This window comes from Vombatus ursinus, unplaced genomic scaffold (assembly GCF_900497805.2).
Source record: "Vombatus ursinus unplaced genomic scaffold, bare-nosed wombat genome assembly UNPS02014781.1, whole genome shotgun sequence".
Classification (NCBI taxonomy): domain Eukaryota; kingdom Metazoa; phylum Chordata; class Mammalia; order Diprotodontia; family Vombatidae; genus Vombatus; species Vombatus ursinus.
In genome coordinates, this window is record NW_020954559.1 from 17513970 (window position 1) to 17536467 (window position 22498).

The 22498-nt window shown below is 37.0% G+C and overlaps 1 protein-coding gene across 5 annotated transcripts in view; it reads right to left on the minus strand.

Moving 5' to 3' along the window:
* Positions 1–1051: 1051 nt before the first annotated feature.
* Positions 1052–22498, minus strand: part of LOC114046256 (LIM and senescent cell antigen-like-containing domain protein 1) — a 208917-nt gene continuing 187470 nt past the window's right edge. For 4 of the 5 annotated variants that reach the window (XM_027866533.1, XM_027866535.1, XM_027866534.1 and 1 more), the window contains 8 exons: positions 16743–16809; positions 15427–15547; positions 13270–13419; positions 11831–11981; positions 10432–10524; positions 9840–9888; positions 8077–8152; positions 1052–2500 (listed from right to left, as the gene is read on the minus strand). In XM_027866533.1, the coding sequence (XP_027722334.1) occupies positions 2386–2500; positions 8077–8152; positions 9840–9888; positions 10432–10524; positions 11831–11981; positions 13270–13419; positions 15427–15547; positions 16743–16809 (822 nt within the window). In that variant the 3' untranslated portion in view covers positions 1052–2385. Of the gene's footprint in view, positions 2501–7689; positions 7868–8076; positions 8153–9839; positions 9889–10431; positions 10525–11830; positions 11982–13269; positions 13420–15426; positions 15548–16742; positions 16810–22498 lie in introns of those variants that run through there. The other variant, XM_027866536.1, reaches the window with a different exon arrangement.

Here is a 22498-nt window from a genome sequence, read left to right on the forward strand (position 1 = left end):
CCTGTTACGGATCCTTGTGGTCAGAACAAGTCCTATGGACAAGAGTTGTCAAGCAGGCAGCTTGTCTTTGGCATTTCCCTCCCCAAGAACTCTCTCCCTTCCCTGAAAGTCTCTTCCCCTCACACTGCCAGTGACTCTAATACTTCCCTCCATGAAGGACCTAGCGTGTGATAAGCAAATCTACATTAGAGAATTAAGAGATATTAGCCCTCTCAATTAATCTGCATTTTAAATGAGGACTGGTGGGGACATTAATGCTCAATACAAAGAAATGAATTGTTAACGATAAAATATCAGTTATTAGGGATGTACTAGTAGGCAAAAACTTACTGTGCCTACTTATGTGTTAAATATGTCCTGATTAGGCCCCTGCAATGATACTTTTTTTTTTCTGTGTCTCTCCTCTGCCAAAGACTTCTGAAGATTGTGTTGATCTTTTTAACATCCAGACTAATTTTTTAAAATTCGGTACAACTTTTTGACTGGTACTGAAAAAGTATTTCCTAGGTCTTATGTTGCTGGTCATATCTGAGATGATAAAGGCACAGTTTTGAGGAAGAATAATCTAAGGTTTGACTGCAAAAGTTACTTTTTGCATCTGTAGACCCTAAAACTTGCAAATAACAGGAACCCAATACATACTAGTTGAAGGAACACATTTAACTTTAAACTACATATAGATTCTATGTTTTACATGAGGCTGACTTCTTTGGGCTACCATAATGTTAAAACACTGAAAACAAAAACCCATGTAATTTGCTGCAGCAAGTTTGAAATCATTACCAAAATTTACCTCGGTGAAAGTTATCTGGGAAACAACTACTTATTCAAAGTATTCAAGGGCAGCCTAGTACTTCCCAGTCAGTTGATTCAAAAGATGGAAAAATTGTAAAAAAAATTTCCAACGATGTTTTGGCAAACTGATTTTTTTCCCCACTAGAATTCATTTTGAGCACTTTATCTTGGACTGATCCTGATGACAGAAATAGCAGTATTTTTAAAAATGTTCCCAGAATTGCATTTTTATTATGTAACAAATCCATATGGAAAGTTAAGTTGAGAAACTGTTGGGTATCTTTTATTTTGGGGCTAAAATTCCCCTTTTCAAAAATGCTTCTGACCAATCTAAGGTCACTTCTACCTCCTTTCTGTTAAAAAAAAAAAAAAGAATCTAAATGGATAGTGAAACTGAAATAGAAATTCTAAAGCATAATATGTACATCTCTCACTTTCTGAAAGACAACACATAGTAAATTCCATGAGCTTTAGCTGGCAACATATTAAAAAAAACCACATATTTAAGGCTATGGTAAAGGAATTTGGGTTTACTAGTCTAATTAAATTCACTTGGTTTTTTTTTTTTATTTGGTATTGTACCAAGCAGCAAGAATTTGTGATTAAAAGATGCAATTTTCTAAGGCAAAGTGTGTTTGATTGTATATAAAGCATAGCTATTAGAGAGAATATTAAAAGAAGTCTGACCAATACAGATACATACATTCACTGTTTTTAAGTGTCAACATTCCAAGATTACATAAAATTGAGTTTTACGTCCTATTCTAAGACTATAGCTTTGACATTAAGCCTAGAATCATGATAAGAATACTTGCTTTAATACATTAAAAAATACTTCATATGTCCAATATAGTTAAAGTATAATGTATTTTCAAATACCTGGTATAAATTCTCTGCACAAAAAAAAAAGAAATTTTAAAAAATGCATACATATTTGCTAGATATCCTAACTACTATATTATGTATCTGAATGAAGCACTAAGATTCATAAAGAATAAGAGTAAAATACAAAACCATGCAGGATAATTATTGCATTTAACAGAAAAATGCAAAATTCAAGTAATTCTGAATAAATTTGTTTTTTGTCTTAGTAACCTGAAAGTCAAGATCTTTAATCTGATGCACAAAAAGTTTAAGATTTGCTTGTTAATTTTTGCTCAATGGCAGTAATTTTCTCTTGACTCTGATTCAAAATTATTCCAAAATTTGGTAGCTGAATCATCCAAAAACTAAGACTTTCATAAAAATAAGTTAGGGTTTTTTTTGCCTGAATTAATTTAAATTTAATCATATGAAACTTGCTATGCAAGTACAGTCTATCTACAAATGAGTTTCTGTTGAGAAGGCAAATACAGAATTTCAGCTGTGTCCTAAATATGGCCATACAAAAGTTACAGTTCTTCAAGGGAAAGAAGAACAGTATAACAACATTGTGAAGCTATTTGTGTACAGAAGCTTTTAAATCCTCACTCTTATGGGATAAAACCTTGTAGGAGGGTGAATGAAATCAAGTAACACGGGTAACATTTCCTTATCTTTGCATATGAAGGAAGAAATTAAAAAACAAACAAACAAACAAACAAAAAGTAATTATTTCCTCCCCAAGGTTTCAGCCAATTTCTTAAGTCTTTTCTTCAGTTCTAACGGAAACTTCTCGTAGCATTTCTTACAGACAGGCTTCATGTCAAACTCCACAAATTTATTCCTAAAAATGTTTTTTAAAAGGGTAGGGGGAGGGGAGAGGAAGAAGATACATTAGTGGAAATGTTTCAAAAATGACAGCTCAAATAATATGAAGTGATTTTATTGAGTCAAATTAACATATCATGATATCCTTCCTGTGTAAAAAAAAGACTAAAGTCTACTCCTTGTCACTGTGGCAGAAGACACACCTATCCAGGTCTATACTGATAGTTTTATTATGCCAATGAACATCTGGGTGTTCATATTTAAATTGGCCATTTCTAGGCAATGGAAAAAAAAAAATTGTACAAGTTTGCCTTGCTTTAAAAAAGCTGTGTTCCTGAAATATTAGCCTAATCTAATTTTGGTCATTTTAATTGTTTTAAATGAACTGTTGGGGAGCTCTCTATTTAAAGCAACCTTTTTAGTGAATCCTTTGGTAAACTAGAGAATCTTTTAGCAATGCTAGTAATTTTAATTTCTCTTCTGTAAGAATAGATTTATGGGATTATAAGCATATCATTGCGTCACAGGACTGCTCTGATCACTTGGTAGCAACCTTATATTACCCAAGATTTTAGATTAAGTGGCTTTGAGGATTTTCTCCTTTCCTGAAACAAAATGGGTTTTCCCACAAAATACTTACATTTTGACCACAAAAAAAGTGATAATGATAAAATGGTTGTTCACACTACAAAATTTCACAGAAATTAAAAAGCTTTTGAAAATTCTTAGTACCCTTCCCCTCCCAATCCACCATGGCTTATTTTGTAACTGTATACAGATCCTGTCTGTATACTGCATATAATATCAAAAATCAAACAGCACAACTTTCACTTCACAGAAAAACTTGGAGTAAAGAGAAAAAAAGGAAGATTGTGCTAGCTCCCACTCCACGGCCAGAAAGTGGATACCTATGGTGTACTCATTTCAAAAAGACCACCTCAGTGATTTGCTAGTTTTGGAATCCAGGGTCAGGAGTATGAAATTAAATAGGGTGAATATGTAATTCCTTAATGTTATCCAATTCTTTGAAATTCAGTCAACAAGCATTTAATGAGTGAGCAGAAATGCTCATATTAAAAAAAAAAAAGAGGAAGAGAGAAATGGATGAAATACTTCAGATTTCAAAAAATTCTATGGTTAAGTAGCAATTTTTAAATCAACAACATAATAGCAGCACTAAATTAGATGTGAGCCTCAACAAAAATTTAACATATGAGCAATTTTGTTATTAAAGTTAAATTATTAACAATTTGCCCTTAAAAAGAAGATACTTTGGATTTTTACACCAATTTGGAAAGTACTTTTTGGATCTTCCTGTAAAGAGGTTCTTCTTTCACGGACAATTCAAAGAAGGGTTATTTTCGATTAGAATAAAAATACAGATAGGTTCCATCAGTACAAATAATGAATCCCCTGCAGAGGAAGCATGTATTCAAATTCACACTACTTGAAGTTATAATTATGTAAAATATGGTCATTGGTTCCAACCTAATGGAAAGATATAGTGTGAATCTGAATAATGTTATCACTTCAGGGGGACTCATTATTTGTATTAATAGGGACCTAGATGTACTTAAATATTTCAGGTAAGTAGTTTCATATAAGACATTTTTTTTTTTTTTATTTTTAAGCAATTGGGGTTAAGTGACTTGCCCAGGGTCACACAGCTAGTAAGTGTCAAGTGTTTGGTCTGAGGCCGAATTTGAACTCAGGTCCTCCTGACTTCAGGGCCGGTGCTCTATCCACCTCACCACCTAGCTGCCCCTAAGCTATCTTCCTTGATTGTATTTGCATCCCCAGCATTTAGTGCAGTATCTCCCACATAAAAACTGCTTTATAGATACCTTTTCTTTCATTCATTCAAATATCATTATTAGATTATATATTTTCCACAAAAGTCATCCTATCACCAAAAGTACTGAAGAATGCTACTCCTTTTAACAAAGTTAGACATTGCCACTACTTTCTAGAAAGCTTCTTGCTAAACTGTCCGTATTCTCATTGTTCACTGCTAAATTAGAGTCCCTGTCTAGAAATTTAAGTGTAGAAAAGAAATACAAAATACTGTTATGATAAGGTAACTTTTTGGAAGCTTAGAACACAGACAAGGATAGAAGAAATAGGAAAAGCATGCTTGCTGTGCAATAGGATGTAAGAGGATGAAATACTGTTGTTTGAATTCTGAAATTAAATATTCTTTGTAACTGTCCATAAAGAGATTTAAAAAATGGTAGTGTCAAGACAATTTGTAGGCAAATACACATACTAAATATTTTTTTCTGCTTTTTAATGATAAAGTCTTGAATAGATAAAAAGGACAGAGTCTACCAGACAGGTAAACACATCAAAAGGGCTTTTAAGGAATAATTTTAGGTTTACATATATGAAATTCTTGAATGACTACTATGTGTTTAACACTTTTAAGTACTGTGGTATCATAAGAATATAGTTCACATAAAAAAATATTACAAAATTGTAAACCAAGGGCTAGGAATCAGTAAGCCAAGATATGTCAAATTAAAATTCACCTACATATATGTGAGGCACTGTGCTAGGTATTAGGAATGCCAAGACCTACAGGATTTAGAATCTAGACCCTGTTCTCACTAAATTTGCAGTCTAATTGGGGGTAGTAGGATTAAGGGGAAGGCCTCTCAAAGAAGTGTTAATTGACTTGTAGCTGTTAGGAGGGACAAGATTTCCAAAGATCAAGAAGGTACTGAGGTAGTAGGAAGAGAGGGGAATGGGCATTTTAGGCATAGGTGGGTGACAGAAGCAAAGGTATGAAGACAAAACAGAACTAGAGGAGAAAGAGGAATCAACAGTAGTCCAGTTTATCTGGAAGGGAGAGTACATGAAGGGGAGTAATACAATAAATGTCTGAAAGGATGAGAGCCAGACTGAATGTTTTTGAATGCCAAGATTAGTTTATATTTTATTTATCAGGCAATGGCAAGTCAAGACACTATGGGCTGTAGAGTAGTGAAGATTTAAAAAATAAAGTAATAAAATAAGATTATTTGAACAACGTTGTAAAGGATGGATTAAAGACTAGATACAACGGCTGAGGACCAACTGGGATGTTACTAGTCAAGAGGTCTGAGGTTACAGGAACAGAAAGGAAGGGGGAAATTTGAGACATATTGGCAAGGTAAAACTGACAAGACTTTGCAACTGATTGGTTGTGAGTTAGAGAGAAGAGTCAAAGGTGATTCTATGGTTATAAGTCAGGAAAGACTGGGAAGAAGGTAGTGCTGTCAATACCAATGAAGAATTTAGGAGAAAGGGCAGGTTTTGAGGGGAAGATGAGTTCAGTTCTGGACATGTTGAGTAGTGGTGGGACATAAAAGTGGAGATAGTCATTAGGCAGATTGGTACAAGTAAAACACTAGAGGATGGTTAAAAATCTTCTTCACGGGGTGACAATTAAAGCTGTGGATTCTGATGAATTTACCAAGGAGAGAGAAGAAAGAATGCAGAAAATAGTGTCAAGGACGGAATCTTGGAGGAAAAACTTAAGGGGTGGAAGGAGCCCACAAAAGAGATAAAGAGAGGTCAGAGAGACCATGGGAATTTGGTTACAGAAAGCGAGGGAAAGATATATTATTAAGAATGGTAGAGATCAACAATGTAAGTACAACAAAAAGATTATAAAATATAAGAACAGAAAAAGAATAATGTATTGTGATAAGAAGGTCTCAGTGACCCTACAATGAGCTTTTTCAGTGCAGGGGGGGCAGGAAGCCCAATTACCAGAGACTGAGTAATAAGTGAGTGGCAAGGAAATGGAGGCAATATTCTGGAAGTGAATAAGATGAGAGAATATAGGGTCATGGAGGTGTTGGCAAGGGACAGGGATGGGGAAGAGGTATTAGAGGGGAGAGTAGCATGGCCAAAGAAAGGATTTCCTTTTTGTTCATAGACTGGGAAGACTTGGGCTAAACAAAAAGACACTGAAGATAATGAAAGATGGGGAAGAAAACGTATGATGGAGCAAGGTCACAGAGAAAAATGGAGGGGACCAGACTCAGGACACAGCTAGAGAAAGAGACTAGTTCTGGCAAGGAGAAGGGCTATCATCTTCACCAAGAATGTAGAGAATGAGGAAAGAACAGGTAAGGATATCGAGAGGTTTGGAGAGAGAATATTTGTTAAGTGCTTAGGCACAATGCCTGACACTATATAAATATTGGCTGTTGTTGTTATTAGGTAAAAGAAGGGAGCTTAAGGGAGCCCATATTGTGTGGACTCAATTAAAGCAGGAGTTGAGGGCATCTGGTGACAGGGGAGGAAATGAGGTGAAACTTGAGGGCCTAAGGAGTAAAGAGGAGAGTCAATATGAGACAAGATCGTCGTGGAGCAGTGAGGACTCAGCTGAGGTTAGTTAAGCATGGATCAAAATGGATCCAATCATAATTTCCTCCAGCAGCATTCAGAGAGCAGGAGCAGAGGAAGAGGCAGGCAGTAGGGATTACCCAGCGGATGAGGATCAGCAAAGTAGAAACAGAAGAAAGTCAAGCACACAGGGGTAAGAAATATTTACAAAGCTCTCCCACTCTTCTTAACCCAATCAAGATTCTTCTCCTAATAAATCCATTTATTTTCAGGCACCTAAGTGATTCAGTGGATAAAATTCTGGGCCTGGAGTCAGGAAGACCCAAGTTCAAATCTGGTTTCAGTCACCTAACTGTGTGACACTGGCCAAGTCACTTAACTTCTGTTTGCTTCAGTTTCCTCATCTATAAAATGGGGATAAGAGTCTACCTTGAAGGGTTTTTGTGGAGATAAAATGAGATAATATTTGTTAAGTGCTTTGCAAACCTTAAAGTGCTAGTATTATACTAGCTATTATTTTAGACTCTGACACCTAGTTAAAATAAAAAGAGCTTAAAAACAAAACTACTGATCTTGCAAAAAAAAAAAAAAGGCAACATACTTAAAACAGGATTAGTTTAATCATGGACCTGTCTGAAAGGTTTTCCAGCTTTATAATTTTGATAGGTAATCTAACTGGCAGACTCCAGATGCACACACAATAATGACCAGTATTTCAACCTCTTTGATGGTCACAAACACATGAGAGAGAGAGAGAGAGAAAGAGAGAGAGAGAGAGAGAGAGAGAGAAAGAGAGAGAGAGAGAGAGAGAGAGAGAGAGAGAAAACACACAGAGAAGAGAAAAGAAAAAGTTCCTGAAGCACTAACCAAAGGAAATGCTGAAAGAAGGGATAGAAAAGTTTACAAACAGACTGGCTTTTTCTTTTTCTGCTTGTCTTTATCCTTCGCTTCTTTCTCTCGTTTAGCAAGTCGCCGCTTAAATTCTTCTGGCATTTTCTCGTAACAGTGTTTGCAGACTGGTTTTAGATCAATTTCAATAAACTTATCCCTTTGAGCAGAACAAAGAAGAGACAGAGGAAAGAACACGGGAGAGTTAAAGAAAGAATCTCTGATTTTAGGAGCCCCGGTAAGAAAGGATAAATAAAAAGTCAAAATCATAGGATAAGTTTCTTTGAAACTCTACACATACTTTTTCTTTACCTCTCATCATTTTTTTCACTTCTAAAGATTCACGCAGACTCAAATCACAGAACTTACTTGAGAGTTAACTTAGTGTTGCAAGTAGAACAGGCGAAACAGTTCACACACCAGGCCTTATTCAGGGCTGAAACAACTAGAAAAAGAAGGAACAGACTCTGTCAGTAGTCATAAGGTTGCTAGTAATGCGTCAAAAATATCTAAAATTCACTTACTTAAAATGCAGCTAAAACTATTTCATTCCTTTGCTTTGGATCAGTAGCCATCGGCAATGCAAGTGGGAGCATTGGCCAAGTCAAAAATCTTACCTCATAATAAAGATTTAAACTAAATGGGGTCTCGTCCAAATTAAAAGTAAAACAAAACCTCTCATAAATTTAATCTAACTGCTCCAAATTGGGTATTCATTTATTCACCTTTGAGGAGTCTATCTCCCTGGCTGACAAACAGAACAACACTTAAGAATGACTCTTACCATTTTTAATGTTTTTTCTTTAAAAAAAAAAAAAAGATTAATTGCAAAGCTAATATTTGACATCAATACAACTAAATAACATGCTTGGAACCTATTTACATTTAAATAAATTTCAACACAAAGTATCTTACAACTTTTTAGTTACTCCTTCTCAAAATCCATCAGGATTTTGTGTCCATTCATTTTTCTCTTCTTTGGTTTTAATCAGAATGTATCCTATTCTTTTGTCTTTTCATTATTTCATAAAAGTCTTTCTAGATTTTTTAATATTCCTCTTATTTGCCTTCATTGTATTATAGCATTCCAGTACATTATTGCATCACAGTTTAACACCCCCCCTCCCCAAATACACACATACACACACACACACACACACACACACACACACACACACACACACACACCCCTTTTTCTACTGGTAAACTACTCCCTTTTTCTACCTGGCAAGCTGTTTTGTACAGGAAAGAGTTAAGCGTTGTTGACTTCCATAGATTTCATTGCTTGCTTTCTGAACACTAATCCTTTTGCCAATTGCATGGGGGCAGTGTATTTGAGAAAGTATTTCCTGAGTGAGGCCATGTCTGCAGAGAACCATAAAGCATGCCGGCATCCAGGATGTTTCTGGTAGAACTGTGCTTGACAACCATTTCCAAACACAGCTGTTTCCTTTCTGTTCCAGTCAATTAGAACTACCCGATTACCAAGGTACAAGAGTGATAAGAACTCCAGAAATGCTTCTTGGTGCCTGTGCCAGCGCATCAGCATCTGCAGGGTTAGGGCTGTTTTCCCAAACAACCCCAGGGACTGAAGTTGCTCCTCATAAACGTATACCCTCAGCCTCCATGGTTTGTAATCATAGTTAGTACGAAAATAAAACAGGATCCCTCCCCCCCAGTCCATTAGCAGTTTGTAACAATGGTTCCCACACTATTCATCGTCATATCAATGACACATCTGGTAGGAGTGAATGTCTGTGATGAGGAGAAGCAGAGGATCAAATGCTATGTCATCCTGAAGTCCTTATTTAAAATTCCTCCTTACCCACAGTCTAATTCTTTGGGAATTTAGGCTTATGATAACTGACTGAAATAAATATGATGTTGTATTTAGAATCTGCTTCTTTAGCCATGAGTGTCGCATAAGATATGAAATAACTATTCTAAGCTCAAGGTGGTAAGCATCTTTCCTTTTTTCAGTGATAACTCTGACTCTGCTGACAGCGTCAGAGCCTCATTCCATAATGACAGAAAGAGAAATGAGGATGATAGTCACATTCTATAAATAACAAAAGGCAAGCTCATTCCTTGTGATTTTCTACATGTTTCGTAAGATCTAAACAGAGGCTTACCATCCCCTTCGATGACACGGTTACAGTGGAAACAAACATCGCCAAATAGCTGTGGATCAGAAAAAAATAAAAAAGGAAAGTTTAAAACTTCACTGGCAATACAAAAGGAACCATTCTACATCTCTTTCATGCTTAGAAACAAAAAATATTGGGTACCAGGAACTAATAAAAATTACTCTTCAGATTAGCAATCTAATTGCTCACAGTAGAAAGTTGGCAAAAAAGAATAACTCACTTTTCCTAATGTTGAAAAAAAAACCCATCTCTATAACAATGCATTCAATTTTTTTTACTGGCGGCTTCAGCTTTTTATATCACCTTCATTTGTGAATATATCTTTATTCCCTCCCTTACCTAGGAAACCACCCCTTCTAATAAAGAATAAAAGAGAGAGGGAAAGAGAAGGAAAGACTAAACAACCTAATAACTGAATCACATAGTTGTGTTCCATATACATAGTCCCCAAACTCTGCTAAGAAGGGAAGGAGGTCACTTTTATGTTACTGGGTTTTTTTTTTTAGAGAGAAAACCTTACAACTCATAATATAATAAGCATATCTGATTTGGAAAAAAAAAAAAGAATAACAATCACCTGATTGTAGTGAGTTTCACAATATGCCAGACCCTTCCTTTCATAATGACGATGCCCAAGAAATGGTTTCTCACACTTGGCACAGACAAAATGCTGCAAAGAAATTATACAGATCATTTCTGAGTTGCCTTGTTTTACTTTAACATTGACAGTTGAATGTTGAAACTCTGAAACACAAAAATCTACATGTGACAAACTAGCCATTTCTTTTTGACCACTGAGCAAAATTCTAAACTCTGCCCTCTAGAAACCTGGAACAGGCTGCTTTGGAACATGACCTACTCAAATGCAAATTCAAAAAAGGGATGAAGATTTTTTTGATGCAGATATGAGGGAGCACCAGTGATGTGGAGAACATGTATCAGAAAGACCCACAGTACAAATCTGATACTCAAAAGATAACTCTGTACCAGGGTTTCCCAACAGTTTTTTGGTTGTCATACTCTATCCTTACTCCAAACCCAGATTTCAGTAAATTTCCCCACACTCTCTATTCAAAATGAAAGGAAATAAGTTCTATTGTTTAGCATGCATATATATATCTATATCTATAGATATATATATACACATACATACATATATGTGTGTGTGTACAAATATATGTATATATAAGGAATAAAATAGATGTTAATTTTTCATAAAGAAAAATTTATTTAGTACAAAACATTTTTTGTAACATAAAGTTGTTAGATGTTTATCAGAACACAGTAAAATAAATTAGTAAGACCCTTGATTTGGTTTGTCAGCTAATAGCATTGTCCTTTGTGTAGTTTTTGAAGGAGATAACTGCAAATCATGTTCAGTCTCCAGTTTGTTTTTTCCTTTGGATGTGATTGAGAGTAAGACTGAGATTCAGAGATAACTTGTTATGTTTGCCTTGTAAGCATCTTTGGTAAGAATGAAATAGGCTTCGACAATTCTGTGACTTCACTGACTAGAAATCAATTCGGATTTTCAGATTATGTGGGAGATCAATTAGCTTGTCTTTCACCAAGTCACTGCCACTGGGATTCTGTATCTAAACCTCATTCATTTGGTTTTGATCCAGAGGAATTATTCCTTCAGTCATCTCTTTCAGGTTTTTCAAATGCTCTACAATGTTCCCTCCCCCTTTCCTACCTCACCCCCAAACCATTCTCTCTCCATTCCACAAATGTTTTCACTAATTTGACAATATCTGTAATACTTTAGTAGGATAATATAGTTATTTACAAAATATCCTCTATGTTTCCTTAAGAAGGTTTCTTGGGGAGTGTGTACCACAGGTTGGGAACACCTATACCCATCATTGAAAGATCTCAAAAGCATTCCATGACCGCAGCGTTCTACCTCAAGAGGAAATGTTTAATAGTTTTCTGTATTTATTGGAAAAGAGTTATTCTCACAGCCAGGTTCTTACCTCCACATGCCATTGCTTGCCCATAGCATTTACAACACGTCCTTCAATAGGCCGTCTACAGGCTCCACAAATGGGGACCCCCATTTTGTCATGACATGGCAAGCAATATAGTTCTCCCTTCAATTCACGAGCATCAGCAGTCAATTCTTTCCTGTCATCAAGAAAGTTAGCAAAATTAGCATACATTCAAGGGACAAGAAAAAAAAAACCAGGCAATATTTTTTATCTAATGCATTCTCTGTAATGATTTTATTTTTAAGGACATCATTAGAAAGTCTCTCTCTCTCTCTCTCTCTCTCTCTCTCTCTCTCTTTCTCTCTCTCTCTCTCTGTCTCCCTCTTTCTCTGGTTGCTATTCTCTTAAAATTCAAGGACTAAGAGAGAACCAGGGATCACAGTAGTCTAACAGGAGATTTGGGCTCTTTAACTCTTGTCAAAACCATACAGGCTGGTTACAGTGTGACAGAAAATCATATTTAAGATAACATAATATGGATACGCTGCAGGGGAAGTCAGATACGTACCACCAAGTTAACAATCACATTTATCTTTCTTCCTGTCATGAGATTTCATTTTATTCTAGCTAGATCCTCTCATCTTCTAGGTTCTAAATGTTATAGCAAAACAGTCACCATTGCTAAGAGCAGTCTCAATGCCACTATCAAAGCTGAGGGAGTTTTTTCTTTATTAGTAAAAATCTATTTCCTCTCCATTCTGCTGGCCACCACCCAAGAAAAAAGACAAACAAAACCCTCGTAACAAATATGCATTGTCGACCAAAACAAATTGTGAGAGTCTTTCAAAACTAAGCTGGGGACCAATTTTATTTAGTACTATTCATTATATTCATAATATAAATAATGTTGCTATGAAGAACAGCCATTTCTCTTCTATAGATAAGGTAGTATAAAATGGGAAGAGCCTGACCGAAGCCTAAAGAAAATATTTAAAACTTCCTTTTAAAGTCATTAGCTTTCCTTCTGTTTCATTAAACCATTTGCCAGGGCTGCTCAAAAAAATCAAAAGGAATGGTGTGAGTTTTATTTCTATTTGATATTTTCTGTGCAATAATACTCACTACTCTAATGAAGGTGTTAATGGAAATTAAATGGACAGTGGGTCACAAGAATGAGAACATAATTCATAAGCTAGATGATTAAGTCTCTGAAAACATCCAAGCTGATAACAACACAGAAGAATTTTATTTTAACCTTACAACTCCCTCTCCTCTACCCTAACTCCTGACAATACAGCCTACAGAGCACTTTTTAAACGGGCATTCTTCCTTTCTTGATAGCTAATTGGTAGAAAATGAATACTTCATAACATTTAAAGATGGAAGGCATTTTTAAAGACAGAAAACAGTGTTCTTTTAAAATTGAAATCAAAACAAACTAAATCATTCTGATTTAAATAAAACACTTAAATAAAATATTTTACCCGCAGTTGGCACAGTTAAAATGATCTGGATGGTAAGGGTCATTCTTGAATATAAGAGGCTGCTCATCAATGATGGCATGGCACTTTTGGCAAATATATTTCCCAAGGCCCCTGGCTTTCTCACGATTATGACAAGGACGACAAAGGTGTCTAAAAAGAGCCAAAAACGAAGATCAAATCCAGTAAATTTGTTTATTTGGAATGTTATGTGCTGAAATTAGGAAAACAACTTTAAGGATTTCCCCCGTGACCTAGAAAAATAAAAACAGAACCTTTTAAGGGAAACCCAAGTTTCAGACAGGAAAAAATAAACCCAAATCCAAAGCGCATTCATCTTTGGCCACTAGGGGGCCTAAACATTTAACAAGATAAAAGGATACAGAATCATAGATTTAGCTGGAAGGGACTTAAGAGGTCGTTGTATACAGCCCCCTCATTTTACAAATAAGGAAACTGAGGCCAAAAGAGGTTACGTGGCTTGCCCAAGGTTGCAGATATATTAAGTGGCAGAGCTGGGATACCAACCCAGACAATCTGATTCCAAATTCCCCACACTTTTCATTGCACCAGAAAAGGCTGGAGGGGAGGGGAGGTGGTGGTGGTAAAAGAAAAGGAACACTTCTTAGTATTTAAGGAGGGAGGAAGACAGTTCAGGACATAAAATGGTAACCAAAAAAAATAAATTAAATAAAAAAAAGGTTTATAGATACTTTTTACAATAGCTGTTTTAAACTGTTTCCTGATACGCCCTACTCATTGAAAGCTCTCTTGCAAGTATGAAAAATAGTTGAGCCAAACCAATCAAAACAGTAACTGTCTTAACAATGTGTGCAATGTCTCAACATTCTGCACGTGCAGTTCCCCACATCTTTAAAAAGAGGAGGGAAGAATATTTCTCATCATCTGTTAATTAGACCATGACCTGACCATGTGTTTTTATGGTTATACAGGTTTTGAAGAGAACACATTCCAGCATATCCTGCCCAGCTGAGAATGAGTGGAGGAAATGCACAAGCTAATTGATTGAAGTTTGATCAAAGCAACTCATGAAGACCGTCTGTGACAGCATGGACAATGGCCTGGGATCTGTCCCTGGAAGCAGTACTTACATGAGTGAAATCTTTGGGAAGATTTAAGGACTGAGGAAGGGTGGAGGAAGTCCAAGCAATGGCTTTTCCCAGAAGAAATCAGTTTTAAAACTACAAAGAATTTGATTCAGACCGTATTCACAATAATAATGGAAAGAGTTGTGGCAATAGGAACATGTTCATTAAAAGTGCTCTTTGGGAATATTATAGAAATAATACAAGTCTAAAAGACAGAAGAAGTAAATGTCACAGTGTGAGCTTCTTGCTTGCTACCAGATGATCTTCAATAACCTGCCAGTCTCTTTTCTGAATTCAATGCAATTCGACAAACATTTATTAAGCAGCCAGTCAGTGAAGTGGAAAGAGCTCTGGACCTAGCATCGGGAAGACCCAAGTTCAAATTCAGACACTGACTAGCTGTGTGACCCTGGGCAAGTCACTTGACTTCTGTCTGCCAAAGTTTCCTCAACTGTAAAATGGGGACAATAAGAAGAAGAATATGAATATGAATAGCACCTACATCTAAAAGTTGTTGTGAGGATTAAATAAGTTATTTGTAAAGCACTAAGTACAGTGATGGTACTTAGTAGGTATCTCATAAATGCTTATTTGCTTGTTTTTTTCCCCAAAAACTATAAGACCCTAGGAATACACATTCCTATGTCACCTTTTTTTTTCCTTTTTTTTGCAAGGCAATTGGGGTTAAGTGACCTGCCCCGGGTCACACAACTAGTAAGTATCAAGTGTCTGGTCTGAGACCGGATTTGAACTCAGGTCCTCCTGACTCCAGGGCCAGTGCTCTATCCACTGAGCCATGTAGCTGCCCTTCCTATGTCACCTTCCACGAGCATCCTGGCGCCCTTTCCTAGCAAATGAGTAGAACAGGGGACTTCAGTCAGTCAACATAGTGAGTTCATTCCTTCAGACCTTATTTCTATTCAGATTTTGAGAATTGGCCCCTAAAAAGCCCTGGACAGGGAGGAGGAGGAAAAAAATTGACATTGAAAATTGTGATAATTGCTTTCCGGAACCACAATTTTTGTTTGACATGGATGGAGTCAGACCCTACCTCCCAGCATTCTTGACAAACCCGATGTCTGCTAGGACTTGTTGGCAGAGATCACAGCAGAAGCATCCAGGGTGCCAGCTGTTGTTCATGGCTTTAATAACTCGACCAATGATAAATTCACCTGCGAGAAAATAAAATACCAGGCTGCTTAAAAGGGTGTCAAAGATGCTAGTGCTGAAGACAACAAGGAAAAGTTCCAGAAGAGACAGTTTCTCTATTAATGACGATTGCATTTGTACGTGTGAGCACAAGTGTGTGTGTGTGTGTGTGTGTGTGTATGTGAGAGAGAGAGAGAAATAGAGTAAAAAACTCTGACTGAGAGAATTTTCTATGTGAACGTCCGACTAGTGCTTGTTATCCTCAAGCCATAGTTTTATGATTTCACCTTTTCACCTTTCAGTTGCTGCTGCTGTTTGTCCTTTGTTCTCAAAGAGGACCAATAACGTCATGAGGGTGATGTCTTAACTTGTGAATGAACAAGATGTTAATAAGGCAGAGCTGCACAAAGTCATCAGCCTCACTCTCTCCTCCAGGGTCATCAAAGACCAGTGGCAAGACAAAGGTCAAAATGACTGGTGATGGCTTAGGATGAAGTGGGTGACCTTGGCCTTTCTAAATGAAAGTCTTTCTATATTTCTGAAACGGGCCTTTCTTTTACTCGACAATGGATTTTCTTTTATTTGCTTATATTATTGCTAGTAAGGGACAGCACGAATAACTGAAATTCACAGATACCTTAAAACCTCCTTTTAAGCCCATAGTTAATTTCTTTTGCCACCACATATTTGCTAAGGTTCATACAGTAGTGATTCCAGTTTCCCTTGCTCTCTGTACAAATTCTGATGGAGGGGCTAAATTGCTAAAAGGCAGAGGGAAAAAAGGACAAGCAAAAGACCTGGCTAACCTATGAACAATGGCTGAATGTCTTCCTCCTTTAAATTCATTTCTTTTTTTCCTTTACATGGAACCAGAAAGCAAAGGCTTTCCCATTAGGCTGCACAAGTGCATGAAAAGTATATTGCAAGCTGTTACCTAACAGAGGATTGAGTCAATTGAAATCTATTTGTGCACATTCTGAAAGTCTCAAGCCCTCATGAATTAAATTCATTTTGAGGTATGTATGTTTGTTTTGATGCCCCCAAAGCTATTTACTCCCTAAAGACATTTTGAGAGGTTTACTAAGTACCTTGAAGTTGTTTTGTAGGTTTAATGGAGACTGTTATAATCTACACTTTTTAATCCAGTTTTGTTGACTTGTTTATATATGGAGAAGATGTAAAAAAGATTGAACATCTTGTCTAGGTGCTATGACTTACCACACTGGTGACAGCATGGGGCAAAAAGCATCTGAAAATCATGTTCACAGTACTTCCTTCCTTCAAACTACAAGAAAAATACACATCAGTTAATATGTGTTGAGCATCACAGGGTGTAAATGGCACAATGCTATGAAGAAACACAGAAAAAGAGTTACTAAACAAAAATTCCTGCTCTACAAGTTTACCAATTCACTTGAGATAAAACAAACATTGCTGAAGTAGAGATTCTTTTGTATATATTTATATATAAATACATTTGAGAATCAATATACAAACACATGATTTGGTAGAAAGGTCAAATTTAGGCTAAGTCTGAACTTGTACTTCTTGCTTATTTAAGGATGGATTCCTGGAGGCAGCTTCAAGCTGTCGGTGGAAAAACAGTTTAATGAATGAGACTGACTTTAAGGTGGCTTAGGGTAAGAGAAGATTACTTTAGTCGACCAATGGGAAAAGATATGAGCAAGGAAAAGACAGTGTAGATTGATGGAAACTGATGTGGAAGTGAAGCTGCTCATGGGAAGAATGCTATAAGACTGTAGGATTTAGAGCTGGAAGACCAGAGGTCACCTGGTCCAATCCTCTCATTAGACAGAGAGGTCCCTTTTGCCTGCTGAGCTCCTATCCACACTTTAAAGGCCAACTCAAGTACCACCTCTCTTTCTTTACAATGCTTTCTTTGATATCCCCAGCTTGTAATGACCTCACCCCTTAGATCCCACATATCATATTGGGAAGCGTCCAATATATTTAAAGTTGTTTTTTTATTTTTTCTTTCACTCAGCAAAAAAAAAATCAACCTTTTCTCTCTTCTACTCCACCAGTTGAAAAAGAAAGATAAGCCCCCAAAACAAAAACATACACTTAAGCAAAACAAATTTCTGCAGTTGTTGTTCAGTCATTTTCTATTGTGTCAAACTCTCTGTGACCCTATTTGCAGTTTTCTTGGCAAAGATACTGGAGTGGTTTGCCATTTCCTTCTCCAGCTCATTTTATAGATGAGGAAACTGAGGCAAATGGAGTTAAGTGACTTGCTCAGGGTCACACAGTTAGTAAGTATCTGAGGCTGAATTTGAACTCAGGTCTTCCTGACTCCAGGCCTGGTGCTCTATCCACTGTGCCACCTAGCTGGATTATGTCCAAAAACACACATCTCAATCTGCACTCTGAGTCCTTTACTCCTATCAGGAGGTGGGTTGACGCTCTGGAATTAGGGTTGATCACTGTGTTGATCAGAGTTCCTCAGTCTTTCTGAGTTACTGGTCTTTTTCAAGAGTGTTGTCACTGAATCAATTGTTCCAATTCTGCTCCCTTCTCTCTGCATCAGTTCACATAGGTCTTGCCAGGTTTCTCTGAAACCTTCCCCTTCATTATTTTTTTAAATACATAATTAATTAATATATTTTTAGTTTTCAACATTCACTTCCATAAGATTTTGAGTTGTAAATTTTCTCCGCCTCCCTCCTCCCCAAGATAGCATGCAATCTGATTCCTTCATTTCTAATCGTACAATAGCACTTAGTAGTGTGTCTGGCACACGGTAGACACTTAAATGTTTACTGATTGATTGATTGTATTCTATCATATTCATAGCACTCCCTATGGTCACTTCAGCCTCTTAGGATCACTTATTTCCTTTAAAACTTAGCCCAAAAGCCAAATTCTTTTCTTCTCCCCTAAATGTTAGTCCCACCCACCCCCACTACCTTGCATTTATATTGCACATAGCCTGTAGGCTTTTTATGTACATGTTATTTCCCCTGATAAAACGTAAACTCCTTGAGGGCAAAGACTATTTAATTTTTGTCTTTGTATTCCTCTGAACTTACTGGAAAAAAAGCTGTCTACAACCATGTCCTACTTCTTCAGCATCCACTTTTCATTTAACCTCTGGCAATTTGACTTCTCCTGCCACTACTCTAGTGATATTGCTCTCTTTTTAAGGTTGCTAAAAACATCCTTACTGCCAAATCTAACTAAGGGCTTTTTAACAGTATTCATCTGCTTACCATACTCTCATACAGGGTAGGCTATTCTCCCTTGATTTCTAAGACACCTCCCCTCTCCTGATTCTCTTCTTACCTAACTGCTCCTTTGTACTCTCTTTCACTATCTTTCCATCCTCTCAAGTTGGGTTGTCGTCAAGGACATCATCATCCCTCTTCTTCTCTTCTTTATCTACAATCCCTCCTTTGGCAATCTCAGACACTCTCCTAGCTTTAACTATTCCCTCTCTGCAGATGGCTCCCAAATTTGTATCTCCAGTCCCGACCTAGCTACTGAACTTTAGACTCACGTCCCCATCTCATATGCTCTCTTTTCTTGCATGTTCTACCAGCACTTCAAACTCTTCAGAAACCTTATGCTCCACCGAGGATGAGCTGATCACCTGAAATCTTATCATCATGCAGAATGATTCTGTTCAGATATTCAGTACCTTCCCCATCTCCCTCAGTTTCCTCTCCCCTCTGATTGGAAGGCTGGAGAGTGGAGTGCTAAACTCCTCCCAACGCTTTCCTTTAGAGAGGGTAGAGATCTGAACTTTCCAGATAACTTTCCACTTGCCATTTGAAGCTCTGCTTGGTTTGGACTCTAGGTACCCACAAGTGCCCCTTCCTTTCCATCTCCTTTTGTGTGTTTAGTTCCCCCAGTAGACTGCAAGCTCCTTGAGAGCAGGGATTATCTTTTCTTATTTGTATCCCCAGCATTTAGCACAGCGCCAGGCACACAGTAGGCACTTAAATGTTTACTGAATTTTTAAAACTAAGGTAATTATGTTCTTCCCCAAGCCTGTTCTTTGTTTTGACTTCACTAGAAACCTTGAGGAATAGTTGGCTCTTCCCCTTGATCTCACTTCTGTTCATAGATGCAGAGACTTATAGAGGGAATTATTATATGTAATAGCATTAGAGTTACATGTTGGTATCTTATTCCCCTGCTAGCCTGTAAGCCTCATGAGTGTACAGATCACATCTCACAAAAACTTATTATCTTTCCTGTTGCCAAGCAAAGTGCTTTAATAAAGTAGATTAATAAGGGTTTCTTGAGTGAGTAACAGAATTGGGGGTTTATATTAGATGGTATATTATTAGGCAAAGTTTTGGTCTTTATGAGTTGCAAAAAAATCTAGACATTTGTTTTTTATTTTTCTGGTCATAAAGTGCATTGAAATGATTAGATCTGCAGATAAACAACTGTTCTAACCAAAGAGATTTTTAACTTGTCTGACATTTCCATCTCTCTGCCTTTCCTGAATGATATCATTCAGGATTAGAGGAAACAAGAGGATGAAGATGGAGGCTGCTTGTGCCAGAAATCTGTGCAAAACACCTTTCCCAATAAATCACTCATCATGAGGGTGTCTTTCCTGTTATGTATTTTTAACAGAGGGAAAATAAGATTAATAACATATATTTAGTTAATTAATGAAGGGTATACTTTGAAAATATATGTGCTTTAAAATGGGTTTTATCCCAAAATCCAGAACATTGACCAAGAAGTAGAATTCTGGTATCTATTTTATGGAAGAAGCAAGCAATGTTAGGTTAAGAGATCAATCACTGGCCACACATTGTCTATGGCACAAAAAAGGGCAGGAAATAGCATTTTGGATGCTCCAGTCAGTCCAGTCGTCAAATTTGGTGGAATTATGATTCCTCATCATTGTTTGTTAGATTTTTAAATCATTGAAGAGCTTCACTGGAAGCAAGTTCAAGACACTCTGCGATGTCACAAAACCAGGATTAGAGCTCTTCTCTTTCAGTAACTGAATTAAATCTCATGAGACCTAACAACCATCTCCATGCAAAAAACTCCTGCATCTACATGTTCAGCCCTCCTCTTTCGCCTGAGTTCCAGTTGTGCACCTCCAGCCACCTTGCAGGATTTTGCCACCTGGATGTCCCACTAATATCTCAAAATCATCATCATCATCATCATCACTACTAACATGGAGCACTTATTATATGCCAGGTATTGTGCACTTCACAATTATTATATCTATTTGATCCTCACAACAACCCTGAGAAGTAGGTGCTGTTATTATAATAACCACACTGTTATTATAATAACCATATTATATCCATTTTACAGATGAGGAAACTGAGGCAAACAGAGGTTAAATAACTTGCCCAGGGTTACATGACTAGTACAGCTAGATTTGAACTCAGGTCTTCCTGACTCCAGGCCTGATGTTTATCCACTGAGCCACCTAAATGCCCTGTGTCCAAAACATGTACAAACTGGAAATCATATTTCCCTGCCAGATGGTCCCGCCTCCCCCAATTTATAATAAACTTCGCCATCTACAGTATCTCTTACATCTAACCCTTACTCTCTACTTACATAGTTCAGGTCCCAATCACCATCTCTCCTCTAGACCAGTGGTGTCAAATTAAAATAGAAATAGGGGCCACTAAGGATCCCTGTGTGCTACATATTGACTTAGTAAATAACATACTAACATTACATTCTATTGTATTTTTATTTATTTTGTTAAATATTCGTCAATTACATTTTAATCAAGTTCCTCCAGCACTTGCAAGTGTTGCTGGGGCAATTTGTTTGATACCTCTGATCTACGCTGCTGAAATAGCCTCTCCCTACTTTGGGTGTTTTTTTTTTTACGTTCATTTTTTAAAATTTTGAGTTCCAAATTCTCTCTCTCCCTCTTCAGTCTCTCCCTCACCCATACGCAATGTAACTCATTATAACGTCATGCAAAACATATTTCCATATTAGCCATGTTGCAAAAACAGGTGGGTATATAAGAAAAATAAGGTGAAAAACAATTTGCTTCATTTTGCACTCAAGAGTCTGTCAGTTCTCTCTCTTGGAGGTAGGTAGCATTTTTCATCATGAGTCCTTTGGAATTGTATTGGATGACTGTATTGATCAGAGTACCAAATTCCTTCAGTATTGATCATAGTTACAATATTGCTGCTACTGTGTACAATGTTCTCCTGGTTCTGCTCACTTCACTTTGCATCAATGCATATAAGTCTTTCCAGGCTTTCCTGAAAACATCCCCTTTGTCATTTTTTTTTTTTTGCGAGGCAACTGGGGTTAAGTGACTTGCCCAGGGTCAAACAGCTAGTAAGTGTCAAGTGTCTGGTCTGAGATCACTTTTGAACTCAGGTCCTCTTGACTTCAGGGCCGGTGCTCTATCCACTGCGCCACCTAGCTGCCCCCTTGTCATTTCTTATAGCACAACAGCACACATCACAATTTGCTTAGCCATTCCCCAAATGATGGGCAACCCCTCAATTTCCAATTCTTTGCCATCAAGAAAAAGCTGATATAAATATTTTTGTACGTATATGTCTTTTTCCTTTGAAATAGCCTCCTAATTGATCTCCCTGCTGCCAATCTCTTCCTCTCTCTGAAACATCTTTTAGTGGTTCCTTAGTACCTCTAGGATAAATACAAAGGGCCCAGTTTGGCACTTAAATGCTCCAGACTTATTTTGTTATTATTCTCCTTTCAAACATGCTATCTTCTAGCCAAACCAAGTGTTTTACTGATTCCTCAAATTCAGCATTCAATCTCTCATTTCATGACTTTGCACAGGCTCTTCCTTATGCCTGGAATGCACATTTGCATCACCTTCCCAGGTACAGTAGCTATTTTATTTTTATGTTTTTGTTAATCATTTCAATCTCCTGAACTTGACTTCAAATCAGAGCTGTGAATTATCTTTTAAAGTCTTACTTTATATTTGTGTTCCTCCACAATCCATGATCTCACCAATGGGG